The following is a 16,489-nucleotide window of genomic DNA, read 5'->3' on the forward strand; positions in this document are numbered from 1 at the left end:
TTCATCCTCCTGAGATAATACCTCCCCATTGAGGTTGTTGTGAAAAGGAGATAATGCATAAAGCACAGAACCCGGGACACGGTAGGTGCTGTGTAAATGATCGGTGTACTCCCTAACACAATTATTTTCCCTCACGATTATGTAAGCCCCACAAGAGTAGGGGCCCTGGAGATCCTGCTCACTGCTGAGTCCTGAGCACCTGGATTATTGGTGTTTTGCACATCTTGACTTGAATAGTCTAAGCGTCCAGCCTCTTCAAGGCTCCCCGGGCAGTGTCCTCGAAGGCAGAATGAAGGAGTCACTAAGGTCCCTTCCAGTCCTACAACTATACAACGGCTCCCGTATCCCTCCCCTTCTGGAGTTTTCTGAAAGCCCAGGTTCAAGTCCAGACCCCAGAGTAACCCAAAAGCCACTTTTGGACTTTTGGAATGTGAGCCTGGGGCCTGGGCCCGCCTTCGTTGCCAAGCCACTGGCTCCGCCCCCGTCCCCTGGAGATCCCGGGCCCTGATTGGCTGGACTCCCAGCTCCCTCTCGGGATGTGGCCGCTGCCGCCGCCGCCATTGTGAGGCGCTAGTCCCCTTGAAGGGTGTCCCGGTGGCGAGTGCTTTGGGCTCTCGCCCTCGCTTCTCGCACTCCTGTCCCCGGAGCCCGGCGGGTCCGGGACTCCCGTCCGTGCCGGTGCGGGCGCCGGCATGTGGCTGTGGGAGGAACAGGGGGGCCTCCTGGGCCCCTTCTCCTTCCTGCTGCTGCTGCTACTGCTGGTGACGCGCAGCCCCTTCAATGCCTGCCTCTTCACCGGCAGCCTCTACCTTCTGCTACGCCTCTTCAGCTTTGAGCCTCTGCCCTCCTGCAGGGCCCTGCAGGTGCTCAAGCCCCGGGACCGCGTCTCCGCCATCGCCCACCGCGGCGGCAGCCACGACGCCCCGGAAAACACACTGGCGGCCATTCGGCAGGTGAGCCCCCCACGCCTCGCGCCCCTCCGCCGCTCCTGGGAGTTTGGACTTGTGCTTGTCCTTCCCAGGGTCCCCCGATCTTCTCATGACAAGCCTCCCCCCCCCCCCAGGAAGACATTCAAATGGTCCTCCAACCCGCTGAAGTCTGTAAAAATCTTCAAGAATTTAGAGAACCCAGCAAATACTTAACACGTTTGCTATGTATGTGCCAGGCAGCGCGGATACACTCACGAACAAGACAGTGAGGGTCCCTGCTTTCACAGACCTTGCACTGGAGTTGGGGTGGGGCGGGGAGCGGGCCTTACGCAAGTAAACACACAAGTGAGGCGCTTGAAGAAATCGGGTCGTGGTAAAAGGAATGGCTGAGAGGAAGGCTTCTGCTATTTTAATCAGACAGAGCCTCTGGAAGAGAAGAACTTTGTAACAAGAGACCGGGATTATGAGAACGACCCAGACAGGGATTGGGGGAGGGGTGGGGGTGGGGGAAGGTGTCCCAGGAAAAGGGAACAGCAAGAGCAAAAGCCCTGAGAAAACAAAACAAAAATAAAAATACAATAAAAAAGAGCAAAAGCCCTGAAATGGGGATGGCGTTGGAATGTGCAGGCCCCAGAAGAGGCAGTTTGTGTGGCCTGACTTCAAGGAACAGAGCAGAGGCTGGCGGGGGAATGAAGTAAGCAACTGTGGCCGAGTTCAGCAGAGTCTTCTTGGTCGGTGGTTTGGGTTTATTCTATTAATAAATGGATCAACCTTCCCAGGAGGTGTCACTTTGCCTGTCCTCCAAACCGTCCACGTCACCTCCTTATCCCTTCCCCGCCCCCAAACACACATGCACACTCAGGCAACTGTGTCAGCGGGACGCCCCTTTTAACAAGGCTCTCCTGGGAGTCTCCTGGCTTCATAATAATGACAGCTTGCATAGCAAGAGAGCTTTCCAGTGGTCTAGGCACTTTTGCATCTGTGGAAATAGAGCTGATCCTCTTGTTTCGTTGAGACGTTATTTTAACAATTGGATGGGTAGGAACACGGACGCCAACACGTGGCTCCTTCTTGAATTCAGCCTTCTGAGTCCGAGCCCCACTACACTTTGTCATAGATTAGAATAGGTTCCAGAAGTAAAAACGTGGCCTGACTCTCCTTTCTTTGTCCAGCTAGGGACAGACGATATTGTGTAATGAGCAAGTTACTGAAGCTTTCTGTGTCCCAGTTAGAGTCACAGGGGATGTGGCAGGCCAGGCACCCTAGAACACCTCTCTTCACACTAGTCCTAGCCCTGACCTCAGTCGCCCCATCTTTACAATGGGAATAATATTGGTCTCCACTTAGCAGGTTGTGATTCATTGAGCTAGTCGACCTACAGTGCTTGGCCCATGATAAGACTTCCACTTGGGCCGGCCGAATGGCTCAGTTGGTTAAGAGCTCCCTCAAGAGTGTGAGCTCTGAGCAACAGCGGTTCGAGTCCCAGCCTGAGCTGAGTTGCTGCTGAGCTGCCAGCAGGTGGCAGGATGGCTCAGCTAAAACAAAAACAAAAAAACAAACAAACAAAAAGACTTCTACTAATGTAAGCTCTTTAGGCCAAGAATCTAAAGATGGCTTGATTCTTTAAAATCATCTCTGAGTAAAGGTAAAAAAAAATAAGTGGAGAAGGAAGGGCATCTGCAAGGCAGACTTTAATTTAGTGGAGCACACCTGACTCTTTGTAAACCAAGTTAGACTTCTCTTATGCTGCTTTCCCCGTGGTTCTTTGCGACGGAAGGGCGACAACAGCTTTTTTAGCCTTCCATTTAAAAAGAAATCTAAAGATGCGGAGGGATGTATTTTACATTCTAAACTAAAACTCAGAGAGGTCGGATGAAGTCACATAGCTACACAGGATACAATGGTCATGAAAAGAAAGATGATATTCCTATAGCAAACCAATCTATGAAAAGTTCTACCATTGTCAGAAAGTCTTCCCTGATTTTTTTACATCATAAAACGTTTAAGAATATAAATGATGAGATGTAAACATGCAAAGGGAGTAAGAACAGGACAAAAACCAAACTTTGATGGAAATAAGCGATATATTTTACAGTCGAGATGGAGGGAGCGGCCTTCTAGAGATAGAGAAGGGAACAATGGAGAGGTGAAATGAATGTATTCCAAAAACACATGATTATAAACAGTGGCAGAGTAATGAAATCATACCCACAGTCCATTCTCCACACAGGGGCCGGAGTACAGTTTTAAAGTATAAATCAGAGTGTATCCTGCCCTTATTTAAAACCCTCCAGTGGTTCTCTATTGCAATTAGATAAAATCCAAACACCTTTCTATCTTGTGCCTTTCTCAAAGTCCTTCCTTGCTCTGTTCCAGCCACCTGGGTGTTTGTCAGAATGCTTTTGGCTTCATGTAATAGAGAATTAACCACAAATATCTCAAACAATAACGGGATTATTATGTCACATGACAAGAGGTGTGTGGGGGAGAGGTGACCTCCAGGATTGTTTATTCAGCCATTCAGTTTGCAATCCTGGAGGACTTGGGTTTTATTGATCCATCTACTATGCCATCTGCAGCATATTTATTCGATAGCCCTCTTTGTAGTTGCCAGGTGGCCATGGCAGCCCCGGGCATCACATTCTTACACACGAGCATTGAATCTCAAGAAAAGGCTGCACTTCCTCTCTCGCATGCCTTTCCCCGCAGCCTCTGTCACACGCACACCCACAGAGGAATTGGGAATGGTCCTCTTACTCTGAGCCCAGGAGAAACTGAACCCTGGGGCAAGGGCCGGTCTCTCCCAGAAGAGAAGAAGGGTAGATTTGGGCAGGCAGTCCCCACTGTGGGGCTCCCTTCTACCTGGTGGCCTTTGTAGCTTAGAAGAAAATATGGGTGTATGTTTTTATAAAGGGGGGGAGGGCAGGAAAAGATTGCAATAAGATAGAAAAATCTCCACCGGTAAAGAACATTGATAAATCTGACTATATTACAATCATAAAAGGTGTTTAAAAACAACCCAGTGAATAACAATGGCTAATATTTATTGAATGCTTACCGTGCCCTGGTACATACAGTGCTGTATGTTCTTTGTGGGCACTTAAGTGTAAAGCCAATACACAGACCTCTGGGGAATGATAAGGGAGGTATGCACTTCCACTTTAAGTGGTGAGGAAGGGGGAGAATTTTAGCTGCCTCTGGAGTGTCCATAGTAACGTCACAGTGGTTAATAAATACTGCAGTGGCTACCACATCCTAGTTGTGTAACCCAGAGCAAGTTTCTTAATCTCTGTTTGCTCATCTGAAAATGCGAATGTTAATAGTACTTACCAAAGGGCTGTGAGGAGCAAATGAGCGAATACATTTAAAGCACTTAGAATCATGCCTAACAAATAGAAAAGGCCCAGTAGATAATAGCTATTATTTATTATTATGTTTTAGGGCAGCAAAAGATTGAAGCAAATATGGCAAAAGCTTAACATCTGTTAAGTCTTTTTTGCTGTATAAACATTGCTGGAGGCAAAAAAGAAAACTGAAGCTGTCCTACTTCAGGCACAGCAGGAGGAGGGAGGGTTCTTTGCAAAAAAACAGTAATGCTGGAAAAACAGAAGGCAGCAGGAAAACAGGGAGAGCAGATATGAGATGGATAAAAGAAGCCACAGGCAGGAGTCTACAGGAGCTGAACAGGGCTGTGAGGACGGGACACTGGACGTGACTCATTCACAGGGTCACCGGGAGTCAGAGCCGACTCTGGTATGTCACACACACACACTATGTTTGCATAATGTAAAATATTTTTACATTTTTTACATAAATTTACATAAATTTAAAATATTTTTAAATTTAAAATCTTGATCATAATGAGCATTTCATATCTTCATTGCGACAAAGAAGCAAATGCTGGATAGCGTGTCTAAGAGGAGTATGGCCCATAAAATTTAATGTTCAAATTCTCTTTTTAGATAAATTCTAGTTACCCTCATCGAGCTTACCAGCTTGTTGGCCAGCAGCCAGTGCGGCTCGCGTGAACGAAGCGTAGTGTCTTCTAGAAGCAGGTTTGGTGGCTTTGCTAATAGAGGGCAGAGTTAGACCAATGAAAACCTGACTTGTCTTGTTTATGCCGAAGTAGTGAACACCTGACTTAATCAGCAAATGCAGGGGAGTCCTCAGAGATGTTGTGACAGACAGTGTGGGGGCCAATAGTGGGATTGGCCGAAATATATGCAATTGTAAGCCAGCCGTGGCCCATATAATTAAGCAACCAGAGAAAACTTCAGTCTCCCCAGCTGCCACTCTGAGAACAGGGAGAGTGGGGAAGTTGAAGTTTCTGAGGCATCCCTAAGTGTAGATGCTGATAAGGGTGACACCCATGAAAATAGAAACGGGCTAGGTGGCTGTTTGATACAGGAAGGGGAAGGAGTCGGGAAGAGCAGCTGTCTACTTACCCAGCCCTCTCGGTGGTCATCTTGAGGGTTTAGATTGCAAAGTGACTTCTGTGGCCACACGACATTAATATTGTTGACGTATTTGTTAAGGCAGCTAAGAATGGAGCAGCAGGCGTGGAGCTGGACGTTGAGTTTACTTTGGACGGGGTGCCTGTCTTAATGCACGATAACACGGTAGATAGGACAACAGATGGCACTGGTCGACTGTGTGATTTGACATTTGAACAAATTAGGAAGCTTAATCCTGCCGCAAATCACAGATTAAGGTAAGCGATTCATCGTCACTTCAGCATGATCTTCAGCTTTGGTTGGAGATCACAGAAAGATACTGGCACCTTCGAATGACATCTTCAAATGACATCTGATTCTCAAGACAATACTCTTCCTAGTCATTAACATGACAATTACCGTATTTCCCCATGTATAAGACGCACCCTTTTTCGAAAACTTTGGGGTCTAAAAACTGGGTGTGTCTTATACAGTGGTTGTAGATTTCAAATGCCATAGATGGAACTGAGGACGAGGCAATATATGAAGACAGTGATGAGGAGTTGTATGAATTTTATGATGAATAAAACTTGAGTTCAGTAACTTTATATAATACATTTTTTTCAAATTTCAGGCCCCAAAATTAAGGTTTGTCTTATACATGGGAGTGTCTTATACATGGGGAAATACGGTACTTTGTACTGTCATATACATTTTACATATATATAGACACAGATTGTGTGTGTGTGTGTGTGTGTGTGTGTGTGTGTGTGTGTGTTGTGTAAATGAAAAGCTAGTCCTATAAGATGGTCCCCCAAAAAAGGGTACTATGGTCAAATAAAATCAAACACTATAAATATTCCCCTTTGGGGAATAAACAGTCCATATCACTCAATTCTTAACCTTTAATTTAGTGTTCCTCAAGCATATATGACCACAGAACCCTCACCTTGTCCACCACTAACAGCCATAAACGCCTTGGAATTGGTGTCCTGGGTAATCACTTTGCAATGTGCCTGTTTAAATCCCTCTCCTTTTGTCTTCTTTGTAACACTGAAAAATGTGGTCACTGTTACTCATGTCGTATTAATTCTCTGGACAATGGTGAATACTCCTTGAGTACTGAGTATTCCGCCCAGTGAATAAGTTATAGTCCTCTCTGAAAGATGATTCAGACTTTATTTTCCTAGGATCTAAAGGACATTAAAAGTCAGCCAAAGGAAATCATACTTTAGCCTAGAAAGAATATTGATTCACACTTGAAAGTTCTGAGTCCAGGCTGCTGGAATTACTCTTTACTGCCATCAGATATTTCATCACTCTGCTATATGGAGGGAAAGGCTGGTTTTAATGTTACAGTGACATTGTACATAAGGTGTCAGGTTCAGAATAAACACAGTGCAAAAAATGCTTAGGGTCAGCATCCCCCTTAAAGTCTTTTAAGAAGGCACAACATCGGAGTCCATATAGCGTCTTTATATCTTCAAGACAGCGAGTCTTTATTCCACAATGGGAACAGTTTGTGTTTACTTTTTTTAAACATTTTATTGGGGAATTGGGGGAGGGAACAGTGTTGGGGAATTGGGGAAGGGGAACATTGTGTTTTTCCAGGACCCATCAGCTCCCAAGTCACGTTGTTGTCCTTCAATCTTGTTGTAGAGGGTGCAAGCTCAGCTCCAAGTCCAGTCACCGCTTTCAATCTAGTTGCCGGGGGTGCAGCCCACCATCCCATGTGGGAGTTGAACCGGCAACCTTGTTGTTAAGAGCAAATGCTCTCACCAGCTCAGCGGCAGCTCAGCTCAAGGTGCTGTATTCAATCTTAGTTGCGGGGGGCGCAGCCCACCATCCCACACGGGTGTCAAATGGGCAGCCTTTCTGCTAAGGGCAAGTGCTCTCACCAGCTCAGCGGCAGCTCAGTTCGGGTGCAGCGTCACTGGCTCATGTGGGAATCAAACCGGCAACCCTGTTGCTCAGAGCTCACGCTCTAACCAGCTGAGCCACCCGCCAGCCCCCAGTCTGTGTTTTCTTAGCTTGAGCACCAAATGAAGTGATTGGCTTGTGTTTGGGGTCCATCTTGTAGGAAAAATTGTTATTTTCTCTGGAATTACCCGTTGTTGTGAGATGCCCATCTGGAGGGGCATGGACCCTAAGACTGACCATGGGACCTACGGCTAGCAAATTTTCATCTCCAGCTCTCACTCCCAGGGAATAGGCATTGAATAGTGTCTGGCAGAATTGCCTGTACTATGTAAATTACTTTTTTTTTTTAAGCCAAGATCTTACAGTTGAAATAATATAGTTGGGTTAGCATAAGTTAAATCATGTAGCGTGAAATCTCATTATGTGAGAAAAGCTGATTTCTTAATGTATCAGGCACTTTTCTGTATCAGAAAATTATGTTTTAGAAAATCTTTTCAAATACTTTCACCTAAGTGCACAATACAGTCAACAGATTCACATATTCCTAGGAATTTCTTTTGCAAAGGTTCTCTTAGGGCAACTGCAATCTTAAAATAAAGTCTCTGGGGCGGCGGGTTAGCTCAGGTGGTTAGAGTGCAGGCTCATCACACCAAAGTTGCCCGTTTGATTCCCGCATGGGCCAGGGAACTGCACCCTCCACAACTAGATTGAAGACAACTTCTTGACTGGAAAAACACATTGTTCCCCAATTAAAACAAAAAAAAGTCTGAATTTCCAAATGTGATATGGACTATATTCTGCCCTCTGGTGAGTAGGAATACTAATTATATTATTAATTCAGTGTAAATCCAGTGACTTACTAAAAATTAAAAAATTTTTGCTGTTGTTGCTGTTCTTTGGTTTAAGTACCTAGAGTGAATTATCCTTGGACTTCAGTATGACTGAAGAAAGGAAGTTGGGGGAAACACCCTTTCCTTTTGGTTGGGAGACGTTTGTCACATGTCTGTCCCACTAAACTTCGACCTTTGGTTTCCCTCCCTCTGGTATAGGAACAATTTCCCTGATGAAAAGATCCCCACCCTGAGGGAAGCTGTGGCAGAGTGCCTAAACCATAACCTCACAATCTTCTTTGACGTCAAGGGCCACGCAAATAAGGTACAGTTTATACCACAGACTTCGCTGTTTTAAAAAGACATCTTTAAATGCTAGTTATTTCCAAAATTAAATACATATAGTTTGTTATTTATTCTTCTTATTTTCACAAATTCTGTTTGCTGAGTGGAAGTGAACAATGCAAAAATCTACATCTTTAAGGAAACAGTAAATTATAGAAACTTCTAAACCTTTTAAGCTTTGGTGGAACCTTTTAACAATTCCTGATATTCTACAACTAGCACAAAATAGAAGAATTGGGTTTCTCTTATTTGCATAAAGCATTTACCAAAGGTATTAAATAAACAGTAAAGAGGCCCTTCCTGAACAGACCAGTTAAGTAACCTCATAAAAAGGAACTCAGGAGTCGGGCCCAAGACCAGCTGCATCGGGCTGATAAGTCCAGGGGCTTAGATGGACAACTATAGACTAAATTTAAAGAGAACTCCTGTCTTTAAAGCTCCTGATAGCTGCTAGGATATTTATCTTTTACATGACTTATCCCTTCTTTATGACTTCTATCCCTTATGAATAGCTTTGTTATTCTATAATTTGAGTAGTTATACTTTTATCAGAAAATTACTATCATTTCATCAAATATATATGACATTCCCAAACAGAATTGTGGAACATATACTTGTACTCATAAAAACCTATTATTGCAATGGAAATCAGTGGGAAAATGTGGTTCGGATTACATTTGTTCTCTTATCACCTGCTTTTCAAGGACAAGTACTTTTTTCTGCATTTGGACAACTTGGGTAATTTCCCCCTTGCAATTATAATCAGTAATGGCCATCTATGGGTTGAGAATTCTGATAATGTTGATTTTTTTAAATTAATCCCAGGATATAGTTGAAACTAGTTGTTAAAACCTGAAATATGAGCCTCAATATATAATATTCTAACTTTAAAGTATATATGTATAGTAAATGCCTCTATTTTTGAAGAAAAAGGAGAATGGTGCTCTGGCTAATTTATTATTCTGCTAAATTGATAGCTGTATACGTCTAGGTTTTTCCAGTTGGTCTGTGTCAGAATCAACAGAAATGCCTATTAAAAATATGGATTCCTGAGCCATGCTACCTAGAGAAGAAATCCTGAAAAGGTCTAGGGTGGCAAGGTCAAGAAACGCATACTTTTCATGAGCACTTCAGGTTTTGGTGATACTATGGCCCGAGTTTGGGAACCCTGATAGGTCCTACAGGTCACCCACAGTGTACTGACCTTTGTGCTTATTCTCTTAGAATAAGCGTGGGGAAAAGAAGAAGAAAAACTTTAAAAAAAAAAAATCCAACTCTGTGAGCTTTCTGGCTGGGTGCTCGCAAGTGGTTTTGGGCAAGACTGGGTAAAGCATAGTGACCTAATTCACCAAAATGGTAGCATAAAGGAACAAGTGTTGGCAGCGAATTGGAGGTAGTAGGGCACGGGAGCCAAGGTCATGGGTTTCAGCGCCCAGCAGACCATGATTAAGGTCTGTCACTTACAGTGTAACCTCAACCTTGATGAGCTTCGGTTTCCTCGTGGGCGAAATGGGAATATTTAAACCACCACCTAGCGTGGTTGTGAGCATTAAATAAGGTAGTCGAGGGGGTACACACAGTGCATATCTGATAGCTCCAACAGCAAGAAAAAATCTTGGCTGTCTAGCTCACACTCGGTCACATTAATGAAGGGAAAACATGACATAAATCATTTCTATGTTCTTTTGTCTTTTTTGGAATGCATTTTGTTGCTTATATTTGGTCATACGTATGTGTGACCTTCTAGAAATTAACGGTATTTCAAGAATTATGATGTAGCGACCTTCAGTCAGTGGCCAGATCTGTTCATTCACTAGAGATTTCAAAATGTCACCATTTGATTCTCCCATTTCTCTTTCATTTATTAGCTGGACAACTACAAAAAGACATTTCTGCTCACCTTGGGAAGAGTTAGACTTCCAGTTCCTCCCCTGTCCCATTGCTTCTGCCTTCATACTGGTGATGGGTGGCGTTTCTTCTCAGTCCCCTGGACTGAGAAAATCTACCCTTTGTAGTTAGTTCCCAGGCTGCTTGGCATGTGCTTCAGCTAGGAAAAACAAAGGGTGATAGAGCTGTGGGGATAAAACCACTTTCATAGTGGCTAAACTAGGGTATAAGGAAAAGATGTTAAAATTTCGCCTCCAGCCTCCACTGGCCCGCAGTCTGCCATACTTTCCAAAAATAGGACAAAAGGGGTGAGCTTCTCAGCAAGATAGTAAAGCACAAGCACCCCAGCTTCTTCCTTATCTGCCGCAGATGTAAGTTTAAAATGTATCCCAGTGGTAGTGGATCCCACCAATACTCCTCGCATGGTCCCCATATGTTAGTCAACTCCTGATTTATTTCATAAGGTTGTACTTGATATATAGTAGCTATTGCCTAAGACCATTTACATTTTAATAGATTTAAAATACAGGAATCTTTCTGTTTTCCAGGCTACTGATGCGCTAAAGAAAATATATATGGAGTTTCCTCAACTTTATAATAATAGCATGGTCTGCTCTTTCTTGCCAGAAGTTATCTATAAGGTAAAGTTAGGATGTTTGTTGTACATAGTACCTTAGTAGCTGGTGGTGACAATAGCAGTGGGCCAAGTAAGCGTAAGATAGATGCCTGTTGAACTGAACTGAATCTGTTAAGATTTAGGAAGAGGAATGTCCTCAGACGCCTTTTTAAAACACCGTGCTCCCTCATTAGCTCCTTTTTGCATGTTGTGTATCGGCTCATGGAGACTACTTTGATAAACACTCTCAGAGCAGAAAGAATTAATGTAGTCCTATGTCTCCGTAAGTAACAGCAGAATATACCTTTAAAACATAACCCTTCATTCGGGAGAATTTAAAGTATGCATAAAGTATGCATAAAAGTCAGTCGGAACACAGTGAGTCTGCTAACCACGCCCCAGCCTGTATCTCCCAAACCTTCACCTTGCTTCTCCAGTGTTACTTTGAAGCCAGTCCCAGACATCATATCATTCTATCCATAAAAACTGTAATAAGTATCTTTAAAAAGTGATGTCTTTTTTTAAAACGTAGCCACAGTACCATCATTTCATCTAAAACCATTAACATTAAGTCCATAACATCATTAACTATTCAGTCAATAGTTATAATAGTTATTGCCTAAGACTATTACACTTTAATAGATTAAAAATACATGAATCTTCCTGTTTCCCAGGCTACTGAGGCCCGTACATAGCATACACGGATTTTTTTTGTTTTGTTTTTTACAAATTGCTAATTTGAATCGGGACCCAATTAAAGACTGCAAGTTATTATTTTAAGTCTTAAAATCTGAAAGTCCCCTCTCTCTTTTTTCCCCGCTTTGTAATGTATTTATTGACGAAACCAGGTTGTTTTATAGAGTTTATCCAAATCTGGATGTTGCTAATTATGCCATAATACAGCTTAACACATTTTTCTCCTCCGTATATGTCCCGTAAATTGGTAGTGAAAGCGAAAGGCTTGATCAGATTAGGTTTAGTTATTCTTGGCAAGATGATTTCATAGGTGAGGTTATTTTTCCATCAGAAGGCACAGAACATCTGGTTGACTCGTGTTGCTGTTAGCAGCCGCCATTGATGCCAACTGCCAGCTCTGTCAGTTTACTAATGGTTGCAAAATGTCAATATTTTAATTCTATCCTTCTACCATTTCTTCTTGTATTAGCTAGAATACTTCTGTAAAAAGAAACTCTCATCTACTATCGAGTTACTCAATAGGCAAATAAATGCCGAGTCTTTCCCTTAATTTACCAGTTTCCAAAATAATGAGTTGGTTCTGTAGCATTCCTCAACAGTGACCAACAGGGCCCCTATTTAAAATGTTACAGTAAGAGTGCAGCCTGTCCAGATACAAACTGTCACTGAGATGAATAGAGTCGTGGGGCTTTCAGACACTTGGGTCAGTGTTCCTCAGACTAATTTGACCACAGAGGGCTTTAAAATGTGTGATGTAGTCTCCAGAGGAGGGTCGAGAACACACTGAAAGGTTCCACCCTCGTCCCCCCATTTCTCATTTGCCCCATCCCATCCCCGGCCCCCACTTTCCCCCGCTCTGTTCTGTCTCCTCTTGTCCTTCTCGTCTGCTTCCCGATCCACCTCCACACAGCTCTTCGAGCCCTTTTCTCTAGAAAGGATGAAAAGCTCACCAGCCAACCTTGAAATGATCATAGTTCCATCCTCACTGAGCTCTAATTATCTCAGGTGAGAATTTACATCAACATCCAATGGCAAGTTGATTCTTACGACATTGTTAAAACTTGGCCCTGAGACTACAATTTCCTCATCTTAAAGATAGGACTGCAGTCCTTTTATGATTGTGAGGGAGGTGTTCTTATTTGCACCTATATTACATGCTTTACATCCAGCACATTATTTTCCCAAAGGCTTTATGATCGAGTGAGTACTCACTTAGTAAACATGGGGGCAGGGTACCGACTATGACCACCTCGTCAGAATAAGTAGAGATGAGAGGTATTGGACTTAAGATGTGATCATTCTTTTCTTTTCCAAAATTCCTTTTCAGATGAGACAGACAGATCCGAATGTAGTGACAGCATTAACTCACAGGCCTTGGAGCCTGAGCCACACAGGAGATGGGAAACCACGCTATGACACTTTATGGAGACACGCCATGTTCGTGGTAATGGACATTCTGCTTGACTGGAGCCTGCATAATGTCTTGTGGTACCTGTGCGGAATTTCAGCTTTCCTCATGCAAAAGGATTTTGTATCCCCGTAAGTTGGGAGGTTTTTTAAATCTCCTCTTGATGCATTTCCTGAGTGCTCTTATCAGAAAGGATTAAGGTTCCCACCCACAAAGCCCACCCGTGCCTTCAGTTGGAATGAGTTTCTTAGGTGGGAAGAGTTCAGGCACATTTTACTGTTTCCAAAACAAACTGATCCCAGATTCTTGTTTTAGATTACATTTCCTGGTGATTGGGTCTCTTTGAAAACCATCCCAGGATCCAGGGCAGAGCCACAGGGAAGACCCCCCTCCATGGGGCGCCTCCCTCATCCCCCCACCTTTCCTCCCACCCCTCTACCTTTCCTCCCACCCCCCTATACACGACAGGCTCTGCTCCATCTTTCCAAAAACTCGTTGTCCCCTCACCTGCCGGCGATCTCGGGATCTTTCTTTTGGCAGTTTTATAGCTGTGTGTTTCAGCTGAATATGATTTTAAGTTTCATATTATCTCAGGCATGTATGCATCCAATTCACTAAACATTTGGTGTGTGCCTACATGATTGCAGGGCACGGTGTTACGGAGCTGAAGGTGCCGTGGGAAAGAAACAAAGCTGTGCTCTGTCACAGAGTTTATAATCAAGTGGAAGAGATAGATGCCAATCAAATAAGAACCCAGCATATAAAATTATAGCCAAGATAAATGCTATGTAGGAGAGAACAGTGTACATATATCATTTGACCTAGTGGGGGAGTAGAGGGAAAATATCCCCAAGGAAGTGCCAGCTAAGCTAAGATCTGAAGGGTGAGCAGGAATTGAGGGGGGCGGGGTGGGGACCCAAGTCAGAGGGAGAAACACGCGCTGGAGTGTTGTGGCAGGAAGGAACCTGGTTCTTTCAAGGCAGTGAAAGAAAATCAATGTTCTGCAGCACAGAAAAGAAAGGGGGCGTGTGGTATAAGTTCAGGCCAAACAGACAGGTGGGGCTAAGCCAGGTACGGCCTCCAGTATGACCGGAACAATGCAGACATGGTTCTGCTGGGTTCTGGAACGTTCCCTCTGATGGCAGCACGGGGCCCAGTTATGAGGCTCTTCCTGAGTGCTGCTAGTACTTGAATACCGTCCGTAGTGCCCGTTGGAGATTCCTGGGCCAGCTGGCCGGTATTCTAACAGCATTGGTTTCTCCCCCTACCCCAGGGCCTACTTGAGGAAGTGGTCAGCTAAAGGCATTCACGTTGTTGGTTGGACTATTAATAGCTTTGATGAAAAAAGTTACTACGAGTCCCATCTTGGTGCCAGCTATATCACCGACAGCATGTTGGAAGACTGTGAACCTCATTTCTAGACTTTTCCCCAAGGAACGAACCACAGGTACTGACACTGCCTACTGGCCTCACTGGCCAGGGATATTAAAATGCCCTTTGTGCTAGCCCAAGCCCTGGGCGATCCGGTGGCCCACACAAACAGTGGTCGATGATGGCATCTTTATCCGAACCACAGCAAAACCCAGCGTTGCCACCGTGCTCCATGGAGCGCCCAAGTTCAACACCATTGCTCTTGAAAACCTGGGTCTGCAGAAAGGCACTGCAGCTCTGCCCAGAGCCAGCTGAGGCCTACACCGAGACCCAGTGCGGATAAGCACAGATCGAGCTGTGCAACATGCAGATGCAAACGCATGGGAAATGCATGATCACTCAGAGTTGACATTTTAAAACTTGACACACTTATGTAATGTACTTATTTAAAATATTTATATTCAGGTACGTTATCAATGTACTATAGACGTCCAAGTTGTGACTGTACTAATAAAATCATTAAAAGGAGCACGAAGGGAAAACTGTGTGCCGAGCAGCGTATCTTTAAGACATAAGGAAAATAAGCTACAAATCAGTAGGGAGTTGCACTCTGTCAGGCTACTCTACCGCAGGGGACCATAGCCAGTTAGACCCGGAAGAAACTTCCAAGGGCATCGAGGCTTATCCTCATTCCCCCCATGAGAAAACAAACCGTGGAAGGGTAGGGTCTTCCTCAGAAATAACAGCTGGTGACACAGCAGAGCCTGACGTCATAACAAATTCCTTATTTACTATTTCCCAGGAGCTCTCGTGGCTTAATGCATGATCTGAATGTTCACAAAAGTCTTACGGAGGTATTGTTGTTCTCTTTACTGATGAGGAAACTGAGGCACTGCCAACTGATAGGCAGTTACCCAAGGTCTCCAATTCCTTGGTGCAGATGGGTTGGACTCAGCCCCTGCTCTTAACCGCTCCACCTCCCTTTATAAAGCCTTTGATCCCCAGCTCCTCCCCATGAGCCTGGGGGGGCGCTTATTGTGAACTGAAATAGCAATATTTAAAGTGAAGTCCAGTCTTTAAATCATTGCAAAGCTGTCTTTCTCCTCCAGCCGCCTGCCTGCCCACCTCTCAGCCCCACCTGCAGCCTCCATCACATCCCCACAGCTTAGTCATGGCTCCTGAGTCCCAAGGCGTCACGTCACCACCAGCCTCACACGGCAGGCAGGCCACCAGGCCACACGGCTGATGGCGCTGAGAAGCAAACTGGCTTTTCCTCCAGTTGGGGTTGGCAGGGGCACATAGGTGGGGCTTAGGACATTTTCAATCAACATTTCCAAAGCAATTTTCTTGAATTTTAAAATGAACAATAGGAGAAAGATTTATTGAATGAATGGAGCCTTATCTAAACTGACAGGAAAGGCATTCTCTTGGGGGCTTTAGAGTTAACAACATCCCTTCTGTTGTGAAGAGCTCTTGACTCAGCCACACCCAGTTAAGGATTTAGATCCTATGCTAAAGAGGTCCAGGCTTTGAAGAATGGAGACTGGATGAAGAAAGGAGGTGTTAACAAGTACTATTCAACACCTGAAAGGCTTAGCATAGGGGTGAAAAACAGCACTTGGGATCAGAGAAAGCTAAATCTCATTTCCTGATCAACCTGTGGCCGTATGACCTTGGGTAAGTCATTTAATTTATCTGTAAAATAGGGGCGGGATTTGTGATGAAATGAAAGGACATGTGAAATGCTTGTCAATAACATTGTTAATAACTAGACACTTTCAAATGCTTTCCATGTGTTTGCAACAGCACCATGAGGTAAGTACCATTATAATCCCATTTTATACTGAAGGAACCAAAGCAAGGAAAGTTAATTGCCTAAACTCACACAACAGTAATAGGATCCAGATTCAGGCCCTGACGCGGTAATTCCAGAGCCCACACCCTAAACCCCTGCTTAACAGTCTGGTCCATACCTGTCACATAGTGGATGCTCAATAAATCTTTGTTGAAGGAATGAATTATGGGATATCAGTGGAAGCTTCCTCAGGGACACG

At 44.2% G+C, this 16,489-nt stretch overlaps 1 protein-coding gene across 2 annotated transcripts; it reads left to right on the forward strand.

The window, feature by feature from the left end:
* The first annotated feature begins 528 nt into the window (after positions 1-528).
* On the forward strand, positions 529-14,963 carry GDE1 (glycerophosphodiester phosphodiesterase 1). Of its 2 annotated transcripts, none has more exons than XM_019666926.1 (6): positions 529-953; positions 5,465-5,640; positions 8,332-8,437; positions 10,893-10,985; positions 12,984-13,195; positions 14,338-14,963. In XM_019666926.1, exons 1-6 carry the CDS (start codon positions 693-695, stop codon positions 14,483-14,485), a joined length of 996 nt encoding a protein of 331 aa, XP_019522471.1. In that variant the 5' UTR covers positions 529-692; the 3' UTR covers positions 14,486-14,963. The 2 variants fall into 2 exon arrangements, with proteins under 2 accessions (XP_019522471.1, XP_019522472.1); XM_019666927.1 differs by having other exon boundaries at positions 870-953; positions 5,469-5,640.
* Positions 14,964-16,489: the final 1,526 nt, after the last annotated feature.

This window comes from Hipposideros armiger, unplaced genomic scaffold (assembly GCF_001890085.2).
Source record: "Hipposideros armiger isolate ML-2016 unplaced genomic scaffold, ASM189008v1 scaffold_480, whole genome shotgun sequence".
In the NCBI taxonomy this organism is placed as follows: domain Eukaryota; kingdom Metazoa; phylum Chordata; class Mammalia; order Chiroptera; family Hipposideridae; genus Hipposideros; species Hipposideros armiger.